The 23,683-nt window shown below is 44.8% G+C and overlaps 1 protein-coding gene across 3 annotated transcripts in view; it reads left to right on the forward strand.

Annotated features, from left to right (window-relative positions):
• LOC119844294 (collagen alpha-1(XXVII) chain B-like) overlaps positions 1 to 23,683 on the forward strand; it is a 307,212-nt gene that overhangs the window by 199,837 nt on the left and 83,692 nt on the right. For all 3 annotated transcript variants that reach the window (XM_043498719.1, XM_038374938.2, XM_038374939.2), the window contains 8 exons: positions 609 to 662; positions 972 to 1,025; positions 2,901 to 2,945; positions 4,880 to 4,933; positions 6,211 to 6,255; positions 17,106 to 17,159; positions 19,933 to 19,986; positions 20,723 to 20,776. In XM_043498719.1, coding sequence (XP_043354654.1) covers positions 609 to 662; positions 972 to 1,025; positions 2,901 to 2,945; positions 4,880 to 4,933; positions 6,211 to 6,255; positions 17,106 to 17,159; positions 19,933 to 19,986; positions 20,723 to 20,776 — 414 coding nt within the window. The remainder of the gene's footprint in view (positions 1 to 608; positions 663 to 971; positions 1,026 to 2,900; positions 2,946 to 4,879; positions 4,934 to 6,210; positions 6,256 to 17,105; positions 17,160 to 19,932; positions 19,987 to 20,722; positions 20,777 to 23,683) is intronic.

Below are 23,683 nucleotides of genomic sequence, written 5' to 3' on the forward strand. Positions count from 1 at the left end.
TGGAATGGCTCTCTGTCAAGTGGTATCGCTTAGTAATTCTTGTTCTTTGTTTCTATTGGAAATGACTGTGGATTCCTTTGTTTCTTCAGTGAATGGGCTGTGGGTGGAAAGGGGGTCACTGTTTGGTTAAAGGCAGTGGCTAATGAGCATGTCAGCACCTTTCCTAATTCCTAGGCTGCTTCCCTTTGTCATTCAGGCAGGTGATTTATTTCTCTGAGAAATGAGATTATATACTGCCTGATAAAGATGAATTAAAAACCAAAATGCCATTTTTAAATATGTGATGACAGAGAGGCCCTTACAACAATGAATTTTGCAAGTAGATGTACCATGAAGGGGCTGTTGGCGGAAGGGATGCGTTGTTCTTACTTAAACCAATAACCTAGATCTCTTTTCTACTGTTACTCTGTACCACATACTGGATTTCATCCGGTTATTTCAAAGCTGCTTCAGTCCCTGCGGATGCCCCACAGTGGCCTGTATGTGTACAGTGCCAGCAAATAATGAATGTCACAACACAAAGGATCAAGTTAAATCTTTAGAAGAGCACAGGAAGCCTTTCCAGAAAGCTCTCTAATGTAACACCAACCATTTCTGATTCTCTCTAGGGCTTTCCAGGGGATATTGGCCCACCAGGACAAAATGGCCCTGAAGGCCCGAAGGTGAGCAGCTCTCAGATAGAAGCCTTGTGCTGAGTTGGAAACAGCCAATGAAAACACAGATGTGGGAAGTAGGGTGGGAGATTCCTGGAGATTCCTGGAGATTGTTCTGGCTGAGACTCCGGTTTGGTCTGTTTGGATTGAGGTCCCTCCAAGAGTGGGATTTTTCTTTTTTTTTTTCCCTGAAACAAAATTGACATTGGATCCTGTCCCATGGCAACGTGTGTTGGAAAGAGACCTGTCTCACTTTAATGGACCCTCAGAGCTTATGCTTCTATTTTCTGAGAATCTTTCCTTTTGGATCCATTGCAGGGGAAGCCCGGAGCACGAGGTTTACCTGGGCCGAGAGGACAGCCTGGCCAAGAGGTAAGTGTCCATGTGGCTTTCAAGGCCAAATGCAGTTCTTGTCCAAGAAAACTTTCCCTTTCCAATCACGTTAATCTTTCGCCTAAATGGGGCCCAGGGTTCCAACCGTGTGCTCCATCTGCACCTGGGCGCAAATACTTCTTCTCAGTCATCAGTCAGAAACCTGCAACATCACAGATGGGGTTAGCGGTCGGGGCTACGTGCTACTCTCAATCCCTGCATCCAACTGCTGCTGGCATCAGCAGAGGCATAGCCAACCCAATAGCTTCCTTTTTCTACCCTCATCTTGGTGCCATTTTCCATTCAGGCCCGTATGACTGAAAATCCTCCTTTCCTGGCCCACAGTCCAAGGTGCCTCTGTTCTGTGTTCCTGCATGCACTGCCTTAAAGTGCGTGTTCTAATGTGAGGCCTACAAACCCTGGTCTTCCCCACAGAGTAACATCGTCTTCTAAAATAAATAATGAACAGGATGTACCCACTATTCTCCAGCGTGTGCACATGACCTTATTGCTGCATAAACCCAGGTCTGCTGCCTCCACCCATAGTGTTGTGCCTTTATTCAGGGCTTAATTCTGCCCCTCACTAGGGGGGTGACCCTTGAATTGGAAACACTTTAGAGCAGAGACAGTGAGCCTCGTTCTCCTCTTGCTCACAACAGCTCTACACCAGTGTCACTCCAGTGACTTTACTGTAGTCTCTCTTGATTTTACATCAGCCTGAGCGGAAAATCAAGCTCATTGTCTTTTTGTCTTTCTAGAGCCATCTACATTTGTAGCCCTCTGGAAATAATCCAAATTCAGTGCATGAATTGAAAGCATTGTATAATAGCAATAATAATTTTTAGCCTTATTTAGCTCTTGTCATTTTAAAAGAGCTTTTACAAGCATTAACTAATTCATCTGCATGACCTCCACCCCACCTGTAAGATAGGAGAGTATTCTATCCAATTTGCAGATGGGGAAACCAAGACATAGATTAAGTGGCTCACCCCAGGTCACACAGTGAATCCAGTGTCAAAATCAGATATCCTTGACTTCCAATCCCATGTTCAGTCCCATTGACCACGTGGCTTCTATTAGTCATCTTAATGGTCTAACTCAAAACCACTAGAGCAATGGGTGGTCTAAGAGCACTTTCAATTTCTCTTTCTATTCTGGGTTTAGTCTAGACACTTGAGATCACCATCGTGTGGCTTAATTGAAGGTCTCCTAGAAACTTTAAATCTGATCCAGACTAAACACAAACTGATGAGGAACCCAGATGCAGGGCCTAGTCCAATTGCCATGTAAGCCTTTGGGAAATTTCAATAGTGGAGCCAATCTAGCGTCCTGTGTGAAAGTGAAGGAAAAACCTCGGTATATTAGCCAGTTTGATATGTGTGAAAGTCTGTGAGAAACCTTGCACCTGGGGAAAAAAGAGCAAGCTCTCCAGGCTTTGAGTCCTTGGCCAAACCAAGCTAATCAGATGCCCATGATCGAGTACAGTATTTTGTGGGCCAAATTCTTCCCCTTGGTAAGCACATGCAATTGCCACAACTTCTCTGGGAATTTCCAGTGGGCATCCACAGGCAGGATTTGCCTTTAGGTTTATTCCTCTGGCACTGGGATGGCTCCACAGACATATCTGGCTGCATTGAAATGGGATAGGGTATCACAATGGTGATGAGGTCTCCCAGAAAGAAGTGCTCTAATAATCTTCCTTTCTAGTCTGATGGGATGGAACTATTAAAATGTTATGACAAGAGAGCTATTGCGTAAGCATGGGGATTGTGTATTTAAATGCTGATGGCATTACAAGCTGTTTACTTTCATAGCATTTCTGGAACCCAAGAGACCTATAAGATTTTCTTACTAGTTTCATTTTTTTCCCTTCAGGGAGATGAAGGACCCATAGGGCCACCAGGGTCCCCTGGTCCAGAGGTAGGTTTCACTGCTCTTGAGTGGCCTGCTCAGTTACTAAGTAGCTCTATTCACCTCACCAGGCATTTGAGGTTGGAAATAAAAATGAAAGATTTGAATCCTCTGTTTCAGTCAAAGAACAGTCCTGCTTGCAAGCGTTGTACTGTCTATGTGCAACAAGGGCTTGATCCAACATCCATGTAAAATCAATGGAAAGACTCCCACTGGGCATTGGATGGGGGCTATATAATGTCTTAATATTCAACTAAAGGTAGGGCTAAGTTAAAGTCCCATATAAACACCCTCAAACTTTGGGATTGTTCAAATCCAAGTGCAAACCTTGTGACTTGGATCTAGCTCCATAATTCATCCCCACGTTGGCTTCCACGATTCAAAAATATGTCCCTGGTCTCATTTGAATGCTGTATTTGTTTTTAAAGGAGAAGGACAAGAAAAAGGATGGATTGAGAAATACAATGATATGGACAGTGGACTTAAAAAGTCCTTTTGTCTGCCCCATAATGTGAAAGTAGGGGACCCTCAATCAAAACAACAGGGCAGTATATTTGGGATAAACAAAAGGAATATAGTCATATATTTGGAACTCACCACTGCAGGATTTTATGACCTCTGAGAATATTTGCAGGATCGTGATATAATGGTAACCAGATCTTACCCTCTGGATGTAATCTAACTGCTATACAGATAAGGAAAGGAATGTCTTATCCCACATACAATTTACTGCTATTGAGCACAGGTGTTGATACAGGGATTTTCACTGCTCTCTATAAAACCAGGTATTGGCTGCTACCAAAGAGCAGCGTGATTCCTTGGATCTATAAATCCATTCCAGCCCCAGCAGCTAGGGCAGAAACTAAAGCAGCTTTCCCAGGCAGGGAGTAAGTTTTCACTGGACCTTTGGTTTGGAGGTGTATTCCTGCTTTGATGGGTGATAAGCATGGGGCATATATACTCACGCACAAAGTCAACAGTTCGCACTGCTCTGTGCTGGCCATCAGTCATGTAACACTGCTGCAAGAAAGCTCCTATTGGCTGAATTCTAGCTGGTACCAGTGGGATATTGTTGCCAGGAAGCTCGTGCTCCCAAATCCCAGCTAGTTTCTGTGGGATGCTGCTGTGACGAAGCTCATACTGGCACTAGGAAGATGCTGCCTTTAGGGGCTCAGGATGCTGGAGCCTGTGAACTGGCACTAGGCACAGATGGCTGCTGGGAGTGTTAGGATGCCAGATGAAAGCAGTGTATAATTACCCAGCATTAAAAGGGCAGCAATAAAGTCCTTCCATTCATTTCTTATAACACCCATGCAGCACTTCTGGTGTGATGCTGAAGAGATGAAATTTGCCTAATGATGGAGCAGAGACTTCCTTACACATGCAGTTTCTATCTAGAGCTGGGATCCAGGTCATCCAGAGATCAGACCCAGGGCCAAGGCATTGTGCCCTGGTGCCTAGAAGGATTGCCTTGGGGTGTTGTAAGCTGGATTCTTTTGGAGACTCTACTTTGTAAGCAGAGCTGAGCAAATCATTGATTTTTCAGTTTGGCCTCTGAACTGAAAAATCCAGGTTTGTTTCTACCCAAAACTGATTTTTTTTTTCCTCTGTGAAATGAAAAAACAAAAAAACCAACCCCTTCGTTCGGGTCAAACATTTTGAATGACTATTCGAAATGCCATTTTTGAAATTTTTGGTTTTGGGGGCTTTTTTGTCAGTGGAAACTATTCACTGACTCTGACCCAAATTCACAACCATTTCAGTGCTCCCTAAAATGCATTTTTCAGTGAATTTATTATTTGCCAAAAAAATGTCACCCAGCTCTATTTGTAAGCTGCATCAGGTCACACAGGCTGTGGCTGCTGTGATCAAGGGCAGCTGCAACAGCTGGGAGCAAAGACAATATTGAGCCTTTTATATTCATCATCCTTTGTATGTTTCAGGGTCAACCTGGCAGGAAGGGATTTCCTGGAAAACCTGGCCCTGATGGTCCAAAGGTAAGGCGGGAGGGGTGTTCATACCAGAGAGCTGATGGGTTGGGGTGGAGCCAGGGGGAAGAGGAATTCAAGACTGGAGTTAAACTTCAAGACCCCCTCACATTTAACATGTGCCAAGCTTCCAGTTTCCATCATAGAAATGAAACCAGGCAGTGAGGATTTGCTCCTCTCTCTGCATTTCTCTTTGTCTTCGGCTTCTAGAAGCTCCGCCTCAGCTTGGTTTCTGTGGAAGAATGACTGTGCATTTTTAAACCACATGCTTTATTATAAACAAGTGTGTTTCTCTTTTGATATTAAACTGTTTAATTGTTTTTCCATTGCCTCTCCGTTTTTTGTTCTGAAACCATGCTAACCATTCCTATCTCTGCTGTTTCACTGGCAGCAGGAGGAGCTATTCCAAGAGCAGCCTGCGCTTCACAATACCCACCCCCAGCAAAAAAAAAAAAAAAAAAAAAAAAAAAGGCAGCAGCTCTTTAAACAAGTAAATAACAAAAATCTGTTCTGGCAGCACATCTGGAGTCATATTATCTGCTGACTGAGAAAATGCAGCTGCTGTGACCCAGAGACAACACCAGGTTAGCAGGGACTGTCTTTTAGACAGCCTGTCCTGAGTTACTCAGACACTTCCCTGGACCAACTCTCCCACAGCCCACCCTTCTCTCTGGTCAGTCTGGGCTTATGTACATCCCTGTGCTTTTCTCTCCATCCTCTGGCCAAGCTCTCTGAACGATTGTAAGAAGTTGACTTTTTAATGGTGATCACAGTAAATAATCAAAGTCACCACCAGAGGTTGGATTTTCAAGTGCACTGCACGCAAGATTGATCCTGAAGTTTTCCAAAGAATTCTGCACCCAACATACTGAGCTTTTAGAAATCTGGTTCCTTATTTTGGTGCTCAAATGGGAGCTGAGCTGTCTTGAAAATCTGGCCACAGAAGTGCATCTGTCACGTTAGCACAGGCTCTGACTCTTCGTTCCAAATTAACAGGCTCTTGGAAAACGTAGACAGCTTGGCAGTACCTATTTTGAAGGCTTGATCTCATTAAAAAGTGGGCTGATGCACCAGTGTGGTGCAGTGTCATAGCACAAGGCTTGTTAGTGCTGGAACTCTCAGTATTTGAGACCCAGCACTGCTCACCCAAAACATTTAGTAACGCCTGTCACTCACCCTGTTGTGCTGCAGTTGAGGCACCAGGAGTTTAACCGTTTCAGAGAAAGACCTTTGACAAAGCAGCACTGAGTTAGCCTTCTGTGATACCTCTCTCCATCTCAATGCAGGGTGAGCCAGGACATCCCGGGCGGACAGGAAAAGTTGGTGATCAGGTAAACTCCTTATTTTCTTTGTCCATTTGAGTGTCTCGCATGTACCCATTTCCCCATGTATCCCTGGTACTGGGACAGAATCTTGACCTGTTTGCTGAAGATCAGGTGTTTTGTAAACACTGGGATTTTATAATATATGAAATAGTATGTTGTGGGGGGGGGTGTCGCAGAAAATGGTTGCCATCCTTGCCCCTGTATTCTTTTCATCCTCAAGGGCCTCTCCTTATTCCTACTTTTCTTGCAAAATCATTGGTTCCCAACAAAGTGGAATCTTTCATCACTAAGCCCGGATCCAATTAGCTCAGCCTCAGAGCATCGGTGACCCAGTGGGTGGCTCTCAAATGTCCAGATGTTGTCAGTGTATTTATAGGTGCACATGGCACCCTGTGGACAGTTTGTACAAAATAATGGGTTCCTGCCCTGAGGCTCCTGAGACGCAATAGGGGACACAAATCAGATGCTAAGGCTATTCGCCGGTGCAAACTTGATAGAAATAATCATCAGTTTCTTGAGTCTTTACATGGTCAACAGCCCCTCACTGCCTGCCTGGTCCAGTACCACCTGTGAGGTGTTGCGCTTCCTCGAATCCCTCTGGATTCAGTGGAAGCAGGGGGTCACTCAGCATCTTGCAGATTCATGCTTTTGGCAACAAGAGAACAGTGATGAGCACTGCTTCATTGCACCATAGAAGAGAATGTGCTGACTAGGAAACATAGGAAGATGCATCATCTCGATAGGCTTCAGGGAAACCACAGGGTTCAGGGGAAATGAAACAAATGTTCCCACTCTTTGTGTGATTGAAACCAACCTACCTACCCACAACCAGTCCTGAAATTGCAGCCACAGAGCCTCTGACACATTCTTCGCATTCCCACATGACCACGTAGAGCTGGACGTGGCTGATTTGGCTAGAGCAACTGAGAGGTTGACCAGCCATTGGCAGAGGGATGTGCAACTCCTCCTGGCGGCCGGCTTTTCGTTGCTTGTCAGTCAAGGTCTTTGGTTTGTTTGGTTTTATTTTCCAGCCTCCCTGGATCTTTGTTCTCATGTATCCAACAGCTGGAGGTCATTTGTCTCATGGCTGTCTGACCAAGCATGTTCAAAAGCCAGTGTCACGAGGGGCAATTGTCAGTGCTAGCAAGACTTTCTCAGGGGTTTGGCTAGATTGCAAGCTCCACTGAAAAGGTTAGTTAGTTCTCCGTAAAGCACCATGCACACCTACAATGCTATCAAACTAACACAGTATAACCACCAGACCCTTGCAAAACTGGGGACATCAGTCAGCCTCCTGCTGTTCTTGTTGCTACTTCAGGGATATAATGTCTCAAGACTGTTTACCTTAAACTCTGAGCTGGCCTCTGGCTTCAAAGCTTGCAACTACTGTATACCCGTCGTTTTCGGAGCATCTGGGGCACGTTTAGGGCACACAGATACCAGCCCTATATCCAGAGGCTAAAGTTCCTTGTTAGTGTCTTAATTTTTTAGGGCAGATTAAGGGAATTATATATCTCAGCAAACTTTGCATAGCACAAACTGAGAGTCCAAATACATTTCAAAGGCTTCTTTTCAAAGACATTTTCAAGCAGATTATAAAAACAATGGAAACAAACAATGCCAGGAGACATGGAGGTGTATTGGACAGAGCACTGGACTGAGACTCACGAGACCTGGGTTCTGTTTCCAGTTCTGCCACTGGCCCTGGGCAAGACACTTCCCTTCTCTGTGCCTCAGTTTCCCCATCTGTAAAAATGGGGATGATGCTTCTGACTTCATTTGTAAAGTGCTTTGAGCTCCACTGATGTAACGTTAATATTACCACTTCTTGCAGCTCACACCAAATGGACTTTACAGAATTTTCTTCGGACTCGGGGTTCAATACAGAGTAATTTGATCCACAACCCCCATTGGCTTCAATGAAAGTAGAGAATGCTCATCACTTCCTGGAAGCATGATCTGTTTGTTCATTAATGTTTGAAATAATAACTATTTGGTCCACAAAGAAGAAGCAGAGGTGCTTAGGATAGTGTCATTTTCATTTTCTTTCAACAAGATCACTCATTTGTTTGTTTTTAAATAATTAAATGGGGCTTATGGGGAGGTAGAAATAATAAACAATAAAACAAAATCCTCTCAGTGCACAAACTTCTCCATTCTCTGTAAGTTTCACTTAACTAAAGGAAGAAACTACAGGAACACAAAATGCTGAATTGTATTAGCAGGCAATTTAAATAGGGAAGGTTGATCTTATCAAATAAAACACTGGGCTGAAAGTCAAGTGACATGGGTTCATTCTTGCTCTGCTGCCAACCAGCTGTGTGAACTTGGGCAACTCCCTTTAACTCTTTGTGCCTCAGTTTCACCCCTGCAGGATGAGAAGGGTAACCCCCATTGCAGGTGGTAGTAAGACGTGAAATCAATTTAGAGTGTAAGCTCTTTGGGGCAGGGACAATCTCTTGCTCTCAGTTCTCACTCTGTACAGCTTCTAGAGCATAAGAGCGGCCATACTGGGTCAGGCCAATGGCCCATCCAGCCCAGTATCTTATCTTCAGACAATGGCCAGTGCCAGATGCTACAGAGGAAATGAACTGAAAAGGGCAATTATTGAGTGATCTATCCCCTGTCATCCTGTTCTGGCTCAGGGATACCCAGAGCACAGGATTGTGCCCCTGATCACCTTGGCTAATAGCCATTGGCGAACCTATTCTCCATGAACTTCTCATTTTTTTTTTTTGAACCCAGTTACCTAGAGCCCTGCGCGGACCCAAAATTTGTATCCGCATCTGATCTGCAAAAATGATTCACGGATAGAAAACAAAAAGAAAAGGAGTACTTGTGGCACCTTAGAGACTAACAAATTTATTAGCGCATAAGCTTTCGTGAGCTGTAGCTGTAGCTCACGAAAGCTTATGCTCTAATAAATTTGTTAGTCTCTAAGGTGCCACAAGTACTCCTTTTTCTTTCTGTGAATACAGACTAACATGGCTGCTACTCTGAAACCTGGATAGAAAACAGATATCCGTGGATTTGCAGAGCTCTAGTTCTACATGTGCTGGGCTCTGATATCTATTGAGAACTCTAGGTGCCATTGTATTGCAAATAATAATGAACGTTTAGAAAGTGCTTTGAGATCCTCAGCTGGAAGGTAGTGCAGAAGGACAGAGTATCATGATTATTATTCCTTAAGTCCCTCAAGGCTGACTCTGAATAAAAACTGTAGACCCCATTCAGTGAAAAGAAAACACAGCTGGTCTCTGCTGATACTGAAGCCAGCACAAGAATCTGAAAGCTGGCTGTACTATTTTTACTCAATTAGTCTCTGTCTAGAAAAAATTGTGTTTCCTTACCAGTTATGTCATTATAACAAAAACGTCACACCAGGTTCATGATAAATTGCCTCCTCTCCTAGCACACCTTTGCTAGACAATGCTTAGAGTATTTCTTCCCTTCCCCCTCCAAATAGCATCATTTGGAGCTTTGGGTCAGGGCAAGCCAATACTGGGGATTTTTCATAGAGCTGTGGTGGAAGTGGTGTGGGGGGGAAAAACTATACCCCAGATTTCCAGCCCATGAAAGATCTGATCTTCCTCATTTCCTGCCTCTCCCAGACAAAGGTGCTGTCTGAGAGGCCCCTATAGCCTCTGTGTCAGCGATGCGACTTTTCAGAGTTGCTGCTAGGCACTCGGTAGCAACTGCCTCTGGCTGGAAGCAGCCAGCGTGGTGATGTGAAATAAGATCACATATACATCTCCTCGCTAGGCTCAAGCACTCTGCTTTCGGGTCCTTATGTTTAAGCAAACATGGGGGTTTTGGGAAGCTTTCCAGTATTACTTGAGCATTTGCTGGGAATTTTTAAACCCTGTGGGATGGCCCCTGACTCCTTACATTTCCATTGCAAAGAAACTGACTCAGGACATTCAGTAGAGGTTGCTCTCTGGATGCTGGAAGGTCTCCAGCTGCGCAGCTCCCCACTCCCTCCAAGGATCTGTACGGTTTAACCCTTCCTTGCCTGCAGGTGGGTGAGCAAAGACACCACAAGGGCCAAGACACCAGTCTTCCCCATTACTGAACTGTGTGAAAACAGGCCCCAAGGATGGGAACTGCCTAAGTGTCCATGCCGGAGGCAGAAACCAAGCCAAGACGACACCAGAGGCGAGGAGACCCCTGCCTTCCCCTGGCAGGAGACAGAATAACAAACTGGGGAAAGGTGCCTCAGGGGCAAAGACCCCCTGCCTGCCTTGTGCTGGGGACCATAAAGACTAATGATCAGCCATGTCAACAGGAGCAGCAGGGAGAGCCTGTGCATGACCTATGCTCTTAACAAGGAGCAGATTCTGTTCCAGCAGCAAGGTCTCAGTGCCTCCCCTCGTCTTTAACAAGAGAATAACTAATTGCCATCTGGTTACAGTGCATCCTGTTGGACATTATGTTCAGCTACTTACCAGTCACATGGGGAGAGTACAGTGATACTGTACACTTGACCTTTGAAGACCCAGCAATAAAGATTCTGTTCCTGTTGCAGACCCCTCTCTAATTTTCAGCTTTCCCTGAGTGTTGTTAAGATTTCTGAGTACTTTGAGGTCAAGACAGCTAACCTAGCTCTTTACTGTCTGGCTTAGTCCCATCTCCATCAGTCCCGTGCCTCTGACGTGTATCTTATTCTCTCTGAGAGTCGGTGGCTACCCACATCCAGGTATAAATTCCTTGTAAGGTATTTACATGGCTCCCACTACCAGAGTATCTGAGCACCTCAGTCTTTAATGTATTTACCCTCACAGCACCCCTTTGGAAGCAGGGCATTGCTACTATCCCCATTTTACAGAGGGGGGAACTGAGGCATGGAGAGATTAAGTGACTTGTCTGAGGTCAAGCAGGAAGTCAATAGCAGAACAGGGAATTGATCCCAAGTCTCCTGAGACCCAGAGTAGCACCCTAATCATTGCACCATCATTCCTCTGGGGAACTAGTGCTTCTGAGCTGTGTGGCCCTTTGCTTCCAGGTCTACAGACACTGCAGTGCAAGAATCTTCCTTGTGAGACCAGGTGTTTGGTCAACATGTCAAAACGCATCTTTTGTTCAGTGCTCAAAGCGAAGCACAAAAATTGTAAAGGCAGAGGGTGGGGTCTGAGTTTTGGTATGCAGAGGGTTAAAACCACAGAAAATTCAGTGCAAGTCACTCCCAAATCCATGATATTTACTGTTTTTTTTCCCTTTCTTTCATCTAAATGGGATTATTGTACATTACCCTCCATTCCTTTCTGCTTCCGTTTGTTTTGTTTTCAGTTCTAACGAACCAGTGAAACACCAGGGGCCAGTGATTGGCTCCTGCTGGGAGCAACTGACGGGCACTCTGTGCCTGTGAGCCACGTGCTCATGCTGAGCTCTGCTGTTGGTTGGGTTTTTCAAATGGTGTATGATTTATTGCCAAGCTGCAACAAAGGGGACAAGCTTAATTGTAACGGGGCTGCATGATAAGCCAGGACATACTGAACAACTCATCCCATGTATATGTTTTACATTCTTTTCTGGTTACTGTGGGACTTTATCCATGCAGCCACTGCTGCTGGGATTTCATGTGCTTTATTACACATGGTCCTTGAAGTTGTGTGTGTTGCTATGTTTGATTTCATGGCAGTTGCTGGGAGGTTGGAAAAATATTTTACACAGGGTCCATTTTGTAGCAGTGACAGCAATCTAGGTCTACATTTCTCCCATGCCTATGCTGGTCAGTATCTGCCATCATTGGCTCTTTTGGTAATATTTTAAGGCACGTATTGTTGTTTCCTGTGTTCTGTTCAGCGTCTCAGTCACATTTTGGCCAGCAAAGAGCTTTGTGAGCCAAGACCCCATACTGATTTTAGATACCCTGATGAGCTCAATGGGACTTTATTTTGCCTAGACACAACTATGTTGTTTGTATATGCTTTCAAAAGTATCTCTCAGGCTAAAGTTAGCTCATCATAGAACAGATAGTACATTGGCTACAAAAGCCAGAGGGACATCTTACACCACTGGGTCTTCTGCTTCTTCTATTTAGTTATGTTGCTACACACAGTCCTCTTCTTACTAGATTCACATGAAGCAATGATGTCTTCCCTTGAGTTGTAAATGAGAACATATGCCACCAGCGTAGAGATCTCTCTACAACTCTTACTGGAGCTAGATGCTATACTAAGAACCAACCCACATTATTTCACCCATTCTGCCACAAAAAATGGAGTGCAAAGTGTTTGTCTCCTGCCTGCTTGCATTCGCAATGTACATAATGATGCGTCCGCCACTGCCCGGTGGCTGAGATGATGAATTTGTGACAGAAATGGGATCCCATGGGGACGTATTGTTCTTACTCTGCTTTTAACTCTTTCTTCAAGGTTAATGCTCAGTTTCTGTTCCAATAACCCATCACTATAGCACTGTAATGGCTCACATTGGGAGGACAGGACGCAGAAAATGTCACATTTTTCACATTTAACATCCAGCTGGGTCAGCTAGTGGTTTCCTCAGTTTTCTCGGTCTTGCCAGCCTGTTGAGTTCTTTTCATAAAGACTTCCCATAATGTAAATTCGCGCTCCATGGTGGGCATCCATTTTGACATGGAAGGCTGTGTACCCAGCCCTTAGGAAATATTCTAAAATGTCCTTGCTTTCAACAGCGTCAATAGCTTTGTTCATTGCAGGTGCCTATAATGTTGTGTGGGACACACTTTTTAATTAGCCTCTGAATTTCATATGCCTTTTCACCTGCGGGAGAGGCTCTGAAATCACTGGGTTTTCAAGGAAACTGAGAAACATTTGACTTTTTACCTTTTATGGTGGCTTTCAGCCTTCATGCCTTTTCATTTAAGTTGCTTGGTCATTCTACCCTGTGCTAGAAGACCAGCCTTTGTGTTTATGGCCTTGTGTCCGGGGTCAGAAAATAATTAATAGTTATCAACTATGTATTTGTACTTGGGTCTGATTGAAAAGAGAATTGATCCATTGACTGTGCCACCTAGTGGTCAGATATTGTCATGCCTTTACCTTCTCCACCACTTATAAAGCTTATGCTCTAATAAATTTGTTAGTCTCTAAGGTGCCACAAGTACTCCTTTTCTTTTTGCGAATACAGACTAACACGGCTGCTACTCTGAAACTTCTCCACCACTGTGTTCCTGTGTTGAACAGTTCAGGCTTTTTCTTCACTGGTCATTAGGATAAACACGGCTTCACCTTTCTATGTCTCATAGTATGGGTGTTGGGTTTTTCTTTCTGATATGCATGCTAGTGCAGTAGAATTCCTTCAATTACATTCCTTGATCTAGGGTATGGCTGGGAGCATTTTAAAATACTTGCTGAAGAGAATGCTGATTCTTGTGAGAGATGCTAGTTTAACAGCCTGGAAATAACATCAAACTTGAGTTCCAGGATTTCTTCTGAGTCCAGCTGTGGCTTGTTGTTGTTGTATTACTATTTATCTGTTTATTTGTATTGCAGTCCTTCATTAGAACCCTGGTCTTGAACCAGGGCCCCACTGTGTAAAGCTCCGTACAAACCCAGAACAAAAAGATGATCCAAAGAGCTTACAATACAAGCATTCATTCCATAGCCTGCTTTATCATGATCATTGAGAATGCAAGTTCCTAACGTCATGTGACTGAGCTTGATACCCCCCCCCCTTCCCTAGTAAAATGATACTTTTACAATCAGTTTGTGTTTCCTCCCGTCTTCCATGGAGCTGCAGGAATGGCTGGCAACATCCTGATTCCAAGGGGGTAGCTGTGCGTCCTGGATGGTAGGTATCGTTTGGGCTTGGCCTGGGTTTGCGTCATGACGTGATCACGTCTCAGTCTCCTGGCAAGTCATTGCTGGACAAATTGCTAAAGACAGCATCTCACTCCAAGCTTAATCACTTCCTATATGCTCTCCACCTTTCCCCAGCTGGTTCCTTAATAACCCACTTTCAATGAGACATCACTCACAGTTTCAGGCCATGATGAACAATTACACCAACCTGCCAAGTGAGTGAGAACATCATCGGGAAGAGCGTGTGTGTTTGACCTCTGGCCCTGCCTAGAGATTGGCCTAACTGAGTGTAATCCAAGGTCAGATGTTCGCATACAGGCCCATCCTGCACCTCAGGAAGGAGCTCCTGTTGCAGCTACTCTCCTTGCATTTAAAAGAATATAGCCCATGGAGGCATTCGGAGTAATCAGCCGAAGTCAGTGGAGAGACCCCTGTAGTGTTAGACATCTCTGAATAGCCACAGTACTGAGTCTCATACACAGGCATAACAAGGGCTATTCTTCCTTATTACATGGCAACGCTCCTTTTTCCCCCCTCTCTTCCCCCTGGATGTGACTCTACGGAGGATGATTACTTTTGGCTCCTGTGGAAGTTGCATAACCTGTAAGCCGACTGCACTGACTGTGATTTGTAACCGGGTGGTATCATTTGATGCTCTCTCAGTGAGCAAAGGTAAACTGAACTGTAAAGAGTGAGAGATTGTAGATATCTGCCATCACTTGCTGGAGACAGAAACCAAACTGGACTGAGAGAAGGTATATTGCAGGAGCAGAGCCCACCTGCCTTTCCTCTGCTGGGAATGAAGGGTTTGAAACATTGACAGGTGATTTTGAAAATGCCCCATGCCATCAAAGTGGAATTTACAGGGGTGGAAAAATATAGTGATTTTTTCCCTGTAGAATGTTTTAAAAAATAAAATAAAAGTGTGTGTGGCGGGGCGGGGGGGGGAACGACTAATAAATGTAAGTCTTGTGAATAAAATAGTGACTCTTTCCTCCCCCACACACTTTGAAATTTACTCTGGGTGTTGCTGTGAGTTAACCCTGACCTGGATCCTGCCAGGGCAGTGTTGCCCAAATAATCCTCTTCAAACTCACCTGATGACACCAGCCTAAGCATTTTGAGGAGACTGCCTTTGAGTTAATAATACTTCCAATGTACATAGTGTTTGGCATCTGCAGATGTGACCGTGCTTCACAAAGGTGGGAAATATGGGGACTAGCTGGGGAAACTGAAGCAGAGTAGTTAAGTGACTATTGCCCAGGTTTGCATAATAAGGCAGTAGCAGAGCTAGGACCAGAACTCGGGTCTCCTGGCTCTCAGTTCACTGGCGCATGCTGCCTCCTTAACATGTTCCTGAATACTGTCAAGATGGTCCTGGAACTTTTGAAGTTCATATCTGGATCCGAACTGGATCGTGTCTTGCCTCTGTTCTCATAATGGATCAAACCAAAACCCCAGATCTTGAACTTTAAATTTTGATCCAAACTTTGCCGTTTGTGCTCATCTCTGAACACCAGTACTATCTAAACATGGTGCTATGGAGACTTTCATTCACATCGGGTGGGATGAAGACAGAGGACTAAAGAAAGCTCTTGTCGAGCTGCATTGGGACTGTCCACTGCTCTCTTTTTGAATCCCATCTCGAAGTACAGAATTTCCGGAATGGATCAGTTCATTTTTTGTTCCTCCTCTCTTTACTGGCTTAGGAAATCCCCATTTTTTTAAATTCTCTCCCAGCACCCTACAGCTTCCTTTTCCAAATGTTTCAGCTCTGTGGACCACCAGGCATGGGTATGGGGGTGAGAGATCAGAGAGTCTCAAATTCACAAAACAGTTTTCAGCTCCAGAGAGGCATCTAACACCACATTAGGGATCTGTCTAAGGAACTCAATTAGAATGGTCTGACACCGACCGGCAAGACTTGCTCAGCAACTGCCTCTCAATAGCAGCCAAGGCTCTGTCTATAACCATACAAGCTGGAATGTAGCTTTCATTCACACCACAGATGCCAGCTATTGGCAGGTTGTGAAGCGGTTCAACATGAGATGAATCCCTTCAGTTATGGGTTCTGAAAAAAGGCATAGTATCGAAGCTTGCCAGGATGACAGACAAGGTGGTTTGCTGCTCCAACAGCCCTGCAATAAGAGAGAAAATGGAGTGTTCCATTTAAAGCAAACCCACTAGAAAATGTTCCTTGTGTTTCTAAAGCTTTTATTGAGTTGGGAGGGTCTATTTTACTCAGAAAAGCGAACAGCATCTCGATAATTTTTAGTTTATACCTTTATGCTGTAGCCATTTTCTTCATAATTAAAAGCAGTTCTGTTTATTTCTTTATCATCCCAAATGATGTTCATTCCCAAAGATCTTGTGTCTGGGTTTATTTTTCAAGAAGGTTTCTGATTAGTGTGACAAATCTACTGTTCTGTTAACCCCTCCAGTTGCATCTGCTCTAGCTTTTATTCTCTATAAATATCCCAACCATGCTGCTCCTAGAATGGCAACACTAGTCAGACAGGTTTCAGAGTCGCAGCCGTGTTAGTCTGTATTCGCAAAAAAGAAAAGGAGTACTTGTGGCACCTTAGAGACTAACAAATTTATTTGAGCATCCTAACTAACCCAGAGCCATGTCTACACAATATGATGGTTAAAATGCTGATGGCCACCAGAGTCTTGTCCATGCTGGCTCTTCCCCCACTGATATCCCTGGCAGAATTGTGCTGACAGAAGCAAAGTCAGGAAACGTTAGCAACATAAAACCCTCCATAAACTAGGCCTTGCTGTCGAACGCTGTTGGCTGAGTCAGTAATTTGTTCCTGGTATTGTGTTTTGTGGCTCTCGTAGATGCTAGCATTAAAGTTCCAACTGTCTCATAAAGCAGAAACATCTGGTTGAATTAGGGACTCCTATGTCTGGAAGCACTGTTACCCTCTCTAGTAGCCAATAAGAACTACTGAACAGCGTACAAAGGACACTGGGCTAATTATCTATCTATCAAGGAAAATCAAATACATTGTTTACTCTCTGTGGAAGTAAAGCAGAAAATTAATTGTACTCTTCTCTTCTCCTCAGGGTCTGATGGGTTTCGTCGGTCCAGTCGGGGAACCTGGAATAGTGGGAGAGAAGGTAGGAATGGTTTGCAAACAAATGGGCTATTATATTTTGGGAGGAGAGTGAAGGGAGTATGTGAAATTATTTAACGTAACAGTTTAGTTTTCTTAACTCAAAATGCCATTAAGAATGTTGCAATTCCAAGATGTGATGAGTTAGCCTTGTGCCAGTCAGAAACTTATGTTCTACTTCACTTTAGGAACTGCCACTCCCTCCTTTAAAGGGACAGTCACAAATTTTTTGAACATAGGAATTATTGCCGGGCAGGAGAGGAGTTTCATGCATTCATTCATAATCTTGTGAGAAGCCCATAAATAACATTCCCAACTCTCTTTCCTCTGGCAAAAGTTGCCTCCTCTCCCAAGCCTGTGACTCAGAGAGGTTGAGCTCACCTCATTAGTGCACCAGCATCACTGATCATGTCACCACATCTCTGAGAATGTGAGGCCCAGTCCTTCACTCTGTACCTCTGACAAAGCAGAAGCAAATTGGAGTGCAGCTTGCAACCTGATCCCTGTACCCCTACAGAGTTCCCCATGAATGCCATCTGGGCCTGAGCAAGGCCTTCAGGATTTGTTAGTGAATCTCAGATGCAAAGGGAGCACAGTACTGTAGATATGGAACTAAGCAGACACCAGTCTTAACACCATTTACTTTAATTAGCTATAGAACATGGATGATGCATAAACAGTAGACAGAGTTCAGGTTCTCTTTGTTGTCAGCAAGACCGTCTCATTGCACGGCACACTCTAAAAATGCTAACACCCTCTAGCATGCTAGCGGTCCAGCCCTAAGGTTAATACAAATATAAAATGGTACATTATACTGTACCCTCACCCCTTTCATGATTGCTCCTTAGACTTTTGTCCTCTGGGACAAAGTCGTGGTGTCAGAACATCATTCTGTTTGTTGTGTTGTCTTGGGACAAACTTTATTACTTATATTACACTAAAACTTAAGAGACTCCACTGTGGTAGATGATGTACATTCACATAGTGTGTGAGACAATGCTAGCCTAAAAATAGCTTACAGTTGAAATGGACATGATGGACAAAGGGTGGAAAAAATTGCTAACTTCATTTTATACAAAGGAACGGAGGCACAGATTAAGTGACTTGCCCAAGGTTACAAAGAAAGTCTGTGGAAGAGCCAGAAATTGAACCCACGTCTGCTGAGTTCGAGTGGAGTGTCTTAATTACAAAACCAGCCTTCGCGATGGAATTTAGCATTTGTAATAAGATGATGTTACATCAGTTTTGGGACAAACTCAGGCTGTTTTATGAAAATCTGCGCTAGGAAATCCTCGGTGCAGCTGAAATTTGTACCAGATCTTTTCTTCTCCCCCAAGGCAAATTTACAGATAACAAAAAGTGACTATCATTACATCAAAGCCTTGACCATAATTCCAGCTGGCATTCCATCTTAGTGCTTACTGTGTTACTGTGCACTAAATGAAGTGGGAAATACGCTTTCATTTGACATAGCTGTGTCGGCGATCTCCATCCAGAAAGCTGCAAAATGTAATGCTGAAGCAAATGGAATCAAATTACTGTCAGAGAACAATGTAGCTAACAGGTCTTTAATAAACTCCATACACTGAGAAAGAAAGCTTGCCATTATCAATTGATTCACAAGATCGAACATTACTTCACCATAGATTCAGGCAGAAGTACAATGATGCAGTATTGATAAAGAGTTATAATTCACCTATAAGATTCCTGGCTTTCTGTATCTCCAGCTATCGTGATACGGAGGAGCCAAGGATATATTGAACGGAGGTGACAAGTCTCTATGTGGTAGCATAAACCTCTAAGGCCAAGATTTTCATAAATGACTAGTGATTTTTGGATTCCTCAATTTTTGATGCTGTCTTGAGACTCCTTTTTTTTTAAACAAAACCAAAAAGCCTGGTTTTAGAGGACAGAGGCTCAGCCCCTTCTGACCGTAAGACCCCTTTAAGGTGTCTCAAGTTGGACTCCGCAAAGCATAGACACCCAACATTATTATTTATTATTTGTCCTTTGGTGGTTCATGGACCAGAAATCCCTGGTGCTAGGTGCTGTACAAACAATGAACAAAAAGGGCTCTGCCCCAAAACACTTGCAATCTACTTTTGAAAATCTTGGACTTAATTTCCAAACGTGTTCTCAACATTAATAGTAACACCTATTCAGAATCCCCACCAAAGCTCCACAGCATTCAGGCCCAGGCTGCTCCAAATGCAGCAATGTGCAACGCAGGTGAGACTCCTGAAGGGTTAGCATTCAGATGGGGAGGTATGGATATACCTTTCTGGGTTCTGTTCCCAGCTCTGGTATGGACTATTATGGGACCTTGAGTGAGTCATTTGTGTTTCTTGTGCCTCAACTTCTCCATATTGTCAATGGAAATAATGAAAACCCACCTCTCGGGGGTGCTGAGAATTGATGAAACTGCTGTATGATGCTTTGAGATGCTACAGACACGTGGCCAATTGTGAATTTCTTACTGTATTTTTTTTTTGTGGGATATCAATGGGTGTAACCTGGTGGCCTCTTTGCACTAAACAGTCATTTTCAGCTGACAAACCAGGGGCCACTGTCAGTCCACTCACTGCTACAGTGTGAGAAGGGAGCAGCTGTCAAGCTCAGCACTATTCACAGGCTATTGCAACTTCACAGCAGCAGGAGCAGTTGAGACAATCTGGATTCTTCATGATTTTTCAATCACAGTATTGTCCCACCCATTAGCTCATAATGCTCATTAACAAAATTACTTGCTGTGCTTTGTGCGCCGTTGTCTTTCTTAGGGTGACCGAGGCACAATCGGAGCACCGGGCCCACCGGGAGTCAAGGGGTCGATGGTAAGGAGTAAGTCTGCATTCTCTCGCTCACTCTCTGACTAACGGGTTCCCCATCTCCATGGGAAATTAAAGCTCCTGCCAGTCTGTCCGGTAAACGCTGTTAGCTCTACTTTTTTCCTGCCTGCGTGGAGGTGGGATGGGCATTTGACTGACTGATATCAAACTATAAACATTCCCATCTATCCGCTTTAGCAGGATTATCCACACTGGCCACTCTGTTTACACCTCGGTCCACTCCCTCTTTGAAAGCGTGAGAGAACAGTGGTGCTTTGTAGCATGTCCTGTAGGTCAGCACACGTGGTGTCTGTTTCATGAGGCAAAGATAACTCTTAACTACTAGTACACTGCAATATCTGACATGCTGCTTGTTTGCCGCATCCTGTCTGATGGAAAGGCGTAGTCTAGTGGTCTGAGGGCCAGGAACTCCTGGATTCTTGTCTCACCTCTGACGCTAGCTCCGTTGGTGCCCTGGGCCAAGACTTGAAGAGCCAGAAGTTCATACCTGCTCGGTCCCGAATAGTCTGAGCTCTTTTGAAAATCTGGCTCCAACTGCGGGTGCTGAGCCCTTGAAAACCTGGATCTCGAGTCTTTTACCCTAGCAGAACTTGCTTGAGCTGTCAAGTGACTGATGCTGCCTTAGCTTCTATCACCCCCTGTTCTTCCCACTGAAAAAGGAAGTAGGTGAAGATTTCCAGGGAATGCACACCATGTGTCGTCATCTTCCTTTGTCTTTTAGGGGCATCCTGGAACGCCCGGAGGAACTGGTTTCTCAGGAGCTCCTGGACTGCCAGTAAGTAAAGCCTAATCATCTTGTAACAACTGGGAAAGAGAGTCAGTGTCTTATATCTGGTGCCGTGGGACAGACCCAAGGCAGTCCTCTTCCAGTTGGCACTGGGTTTGAATGGCAATTTGTGAATGAGAGACCCTGATGAAGAGATGGTACATGGGGGATAAAGAGGGGTGGCATGGAAAGCAATTCTAAAATGGGCCAATACTTATGAGATGGCGAGGAGATGAGACAAAGGAGAGCTCTGAGCTGGTGCAAGAGTCCCACACCCCCACAGAGCAGCTTTCAGGACCAGGGCCTTTGTAAGTGTAAATGTAGTCTGAGGGGCAGGTGCTGAGCAGTGCATTGCAGGAGCCATTTCCCCTTTCTCTGTTGGGTCCTGATTCAGCAAACTTGCGGAAGGAGGTTTTCTGAAGCTCCCAGAAGCATCCCACAGTCTCGCTGAGAGAGATTGTGCCAAATGGCTTATTTGGACTCTTGCTGGCAAGCAACTGCCTTCAGCTCTTAATGGGGAATGTGGTCAGGAAAAATGCAAGGCTTGGCGAAGTGCCCAGTGTTTGCTTGTTTTCTTACCATGGTGAACTCGTCTGGCATTCATTTAGCATGTCTCCAAGATTCACAGGTATCCGAAAACCAGCTCACCCAATAAGGCAGCAGAGCAGTGTGCGTTTAGCAGCTGTGATTGTTGCATTAACCTGGCTGTCAGTGACAATGTTGCAAGTGTTCACATAGCGACCATCAGAGTTTGCTGCAGAGTCATTTCCACTGCAGTACCACTACCTAGAGGCTCTGGCGCATAAGTCCCCTGAGGTTTGGAGGAGGATTTAAACATCCTTGGAAGGCAACAGAGGCTCTGGATCCCCGTGGGTCCTAACTTTTGCCGCTCGTTGCTGTCTAATGCAATGGGCCGAAATCCTGCATCCAACCCCTGAGCATTTAAATAGGACCTGTGCTCATTAGTTAAAGGCATTATTCAAGGGATCCTTCTGTGCTCTCTCGGCTATGGGTTCTAGGCAAGGCAGGGAGCTCTCCTGCTGCTGCTTTGGAGCCCTGTGCTGGAATAGGCACTTGTGCAATATACAGAGCAGCTGTCCCCAGTTGGACCCTTTATCTGGAAGAGCAACTCTGGTAAACCAACAGCTGAGAGAGGAGCAAGGGATTGGCACGAGAGTGGATTTTATTCTGGGGGTGAGTCTCATGTGGTTGGACAGTGCCAGTGCTGGGCCAAAGGCAGAACTGCCACTTCTGGAAGGAAGGCTGTAGCTGGCTGAAAGGAGCAGGGAGGCAGTTGTAGGGGCAGGAGAGGAGCACAGAAACAGATTTCCCACTATGTATGTGAATTTTCACTAGCTGGTTAATTGGTTTGTGCTGGGAGTCAGATTTCTATGGTGAAATGCCCAGTCAGTGCCAAGGGTTTATCTTCTGGAGGTTTACAACAGCCCTGCCCCCTCCAAGAGTTCACAGATCCTGCTGGTCGCTCTCCCTGCCAGCTGCAGACAGCTGCTGCCTGGTCTCCAGCCATTTAAGACTCTCTGTGATAGCATGATATGGGAGTAGTCTATAGATGTGTGTGCCTAGGACTGAAATTAAAGAGCTGCCCCTGGGTTATCAGAAAGGTCAACCTGCTGCATTGAGGGTAGGGCCTGGGAACTCCTGGTAAATTGGAAGGGTAGTGGAGGCCATGCAGCCAACTCAACAGCCACCCTGCAGTGAGAGGACACGATGGCTCAAGGTAGCCTGCAGCAGCGTGCTGCTCACTGGTCCTCTGAGCAGCAGTTGCACTTGCCATGACAGCAGTGTCTGCATTGTGGGTGGGGCACTGGCTATGCCTTTAGCCAGCAGACCATGCACCTTTGAGCAACAGTGTCCAGGCCAGTGCATTAGCCGGGTGTACTTCCTTGTGTTCTCCTGAGCACTGGCAGGCAGTTCTGCCTGGCTGCATCTGTGGGAGGGGTTGGAGAAGAAAGAAGTCCTTACGTTCTGTCCCTCCTTCATCCTTCAGAAGAGGGCAGGATCTGCAATAGCCTCATAGCAAAGAGCTGCCAATTGCGGAAGGGTCCAATTGTGCTGCCCTTAGTGACACAGGGTAGCTAGCACCTGACATCACAAGTAGCACCATGGAAGCCAATGGGGCAGCTTGCAGAGTAAGGCGCTACTCAGCGTAAGGGCAGCACAGTCTTGCCCGCTGGAAGCAGCATGCATCTCTGGAATCCTTGGAGCCAGATTTGCTGCATTGGCGCATCCTGAGGCTGGTAGCTCTATTACCTCCTCCAATAACTTGTTTTCCTGCTGGAAAATAACCAGCAGATTCCTCCAGATGAAATGTTTTCTCCAAACAGGCGTTTTTGTTTTTTTAAATTGAAGTCCTATTTAGGTAAGCCAATTTCCTAACAAGGCCAGGAAATAAAATCAAATTATCTCCTCATATTAAATCCATATTTATTAAGGCCACTGCTGTAGCTCATTTCACCTCCAAACAGTCCTTTATTATTTACTCTTTAAGCAAAACCCATGGCATTTATTTCATTGTTTGTTCTCAGCAGCAAAAATCTCTAAAGGCCAAAGCAGCTCACTGAGCCTCAGCAGAATTGGTGATGGGCTAACCCTACAAGGGGTCAGTTACAGAGGTGTAACTAACAAATAGGAAACTGTCCTCAATTGCAACCCATCCAGGCTTGTAAATTCCCCACCGCTCCCACCATCCCCCACTTTTAGTTCTTCTCATGCGTTACTACAGAGGTTCAGTAATAATTTACAAAGTTAGGTTAGTTCAATGTCCCCCATTTCCCTGAAAAAATTTAGCTCTTCGGAATTTTAAGTGGGGAACTCGTTATTCCATAGAATGTTACTCCCTACAAATGATTTTTAATGGTTTTTGTTTTTCCTACGTTGTTTGGGATGGGGTAGGAC

This window comes from Dermochelys coriacea, chromosome 16 (genome assembly GCF_009764565.3).
Source record: "Dermochelys coriacea isolate rDerCor1 chromosome 16, rDerCor1.pri.v4, whole genome shotgun sequence".
NCBI classification, from domain to species: Eukaryota; Metazoa; Chordata; order Testudines; family Dermochelyidae; genus Dermochelys; species Dermochelys coriacea.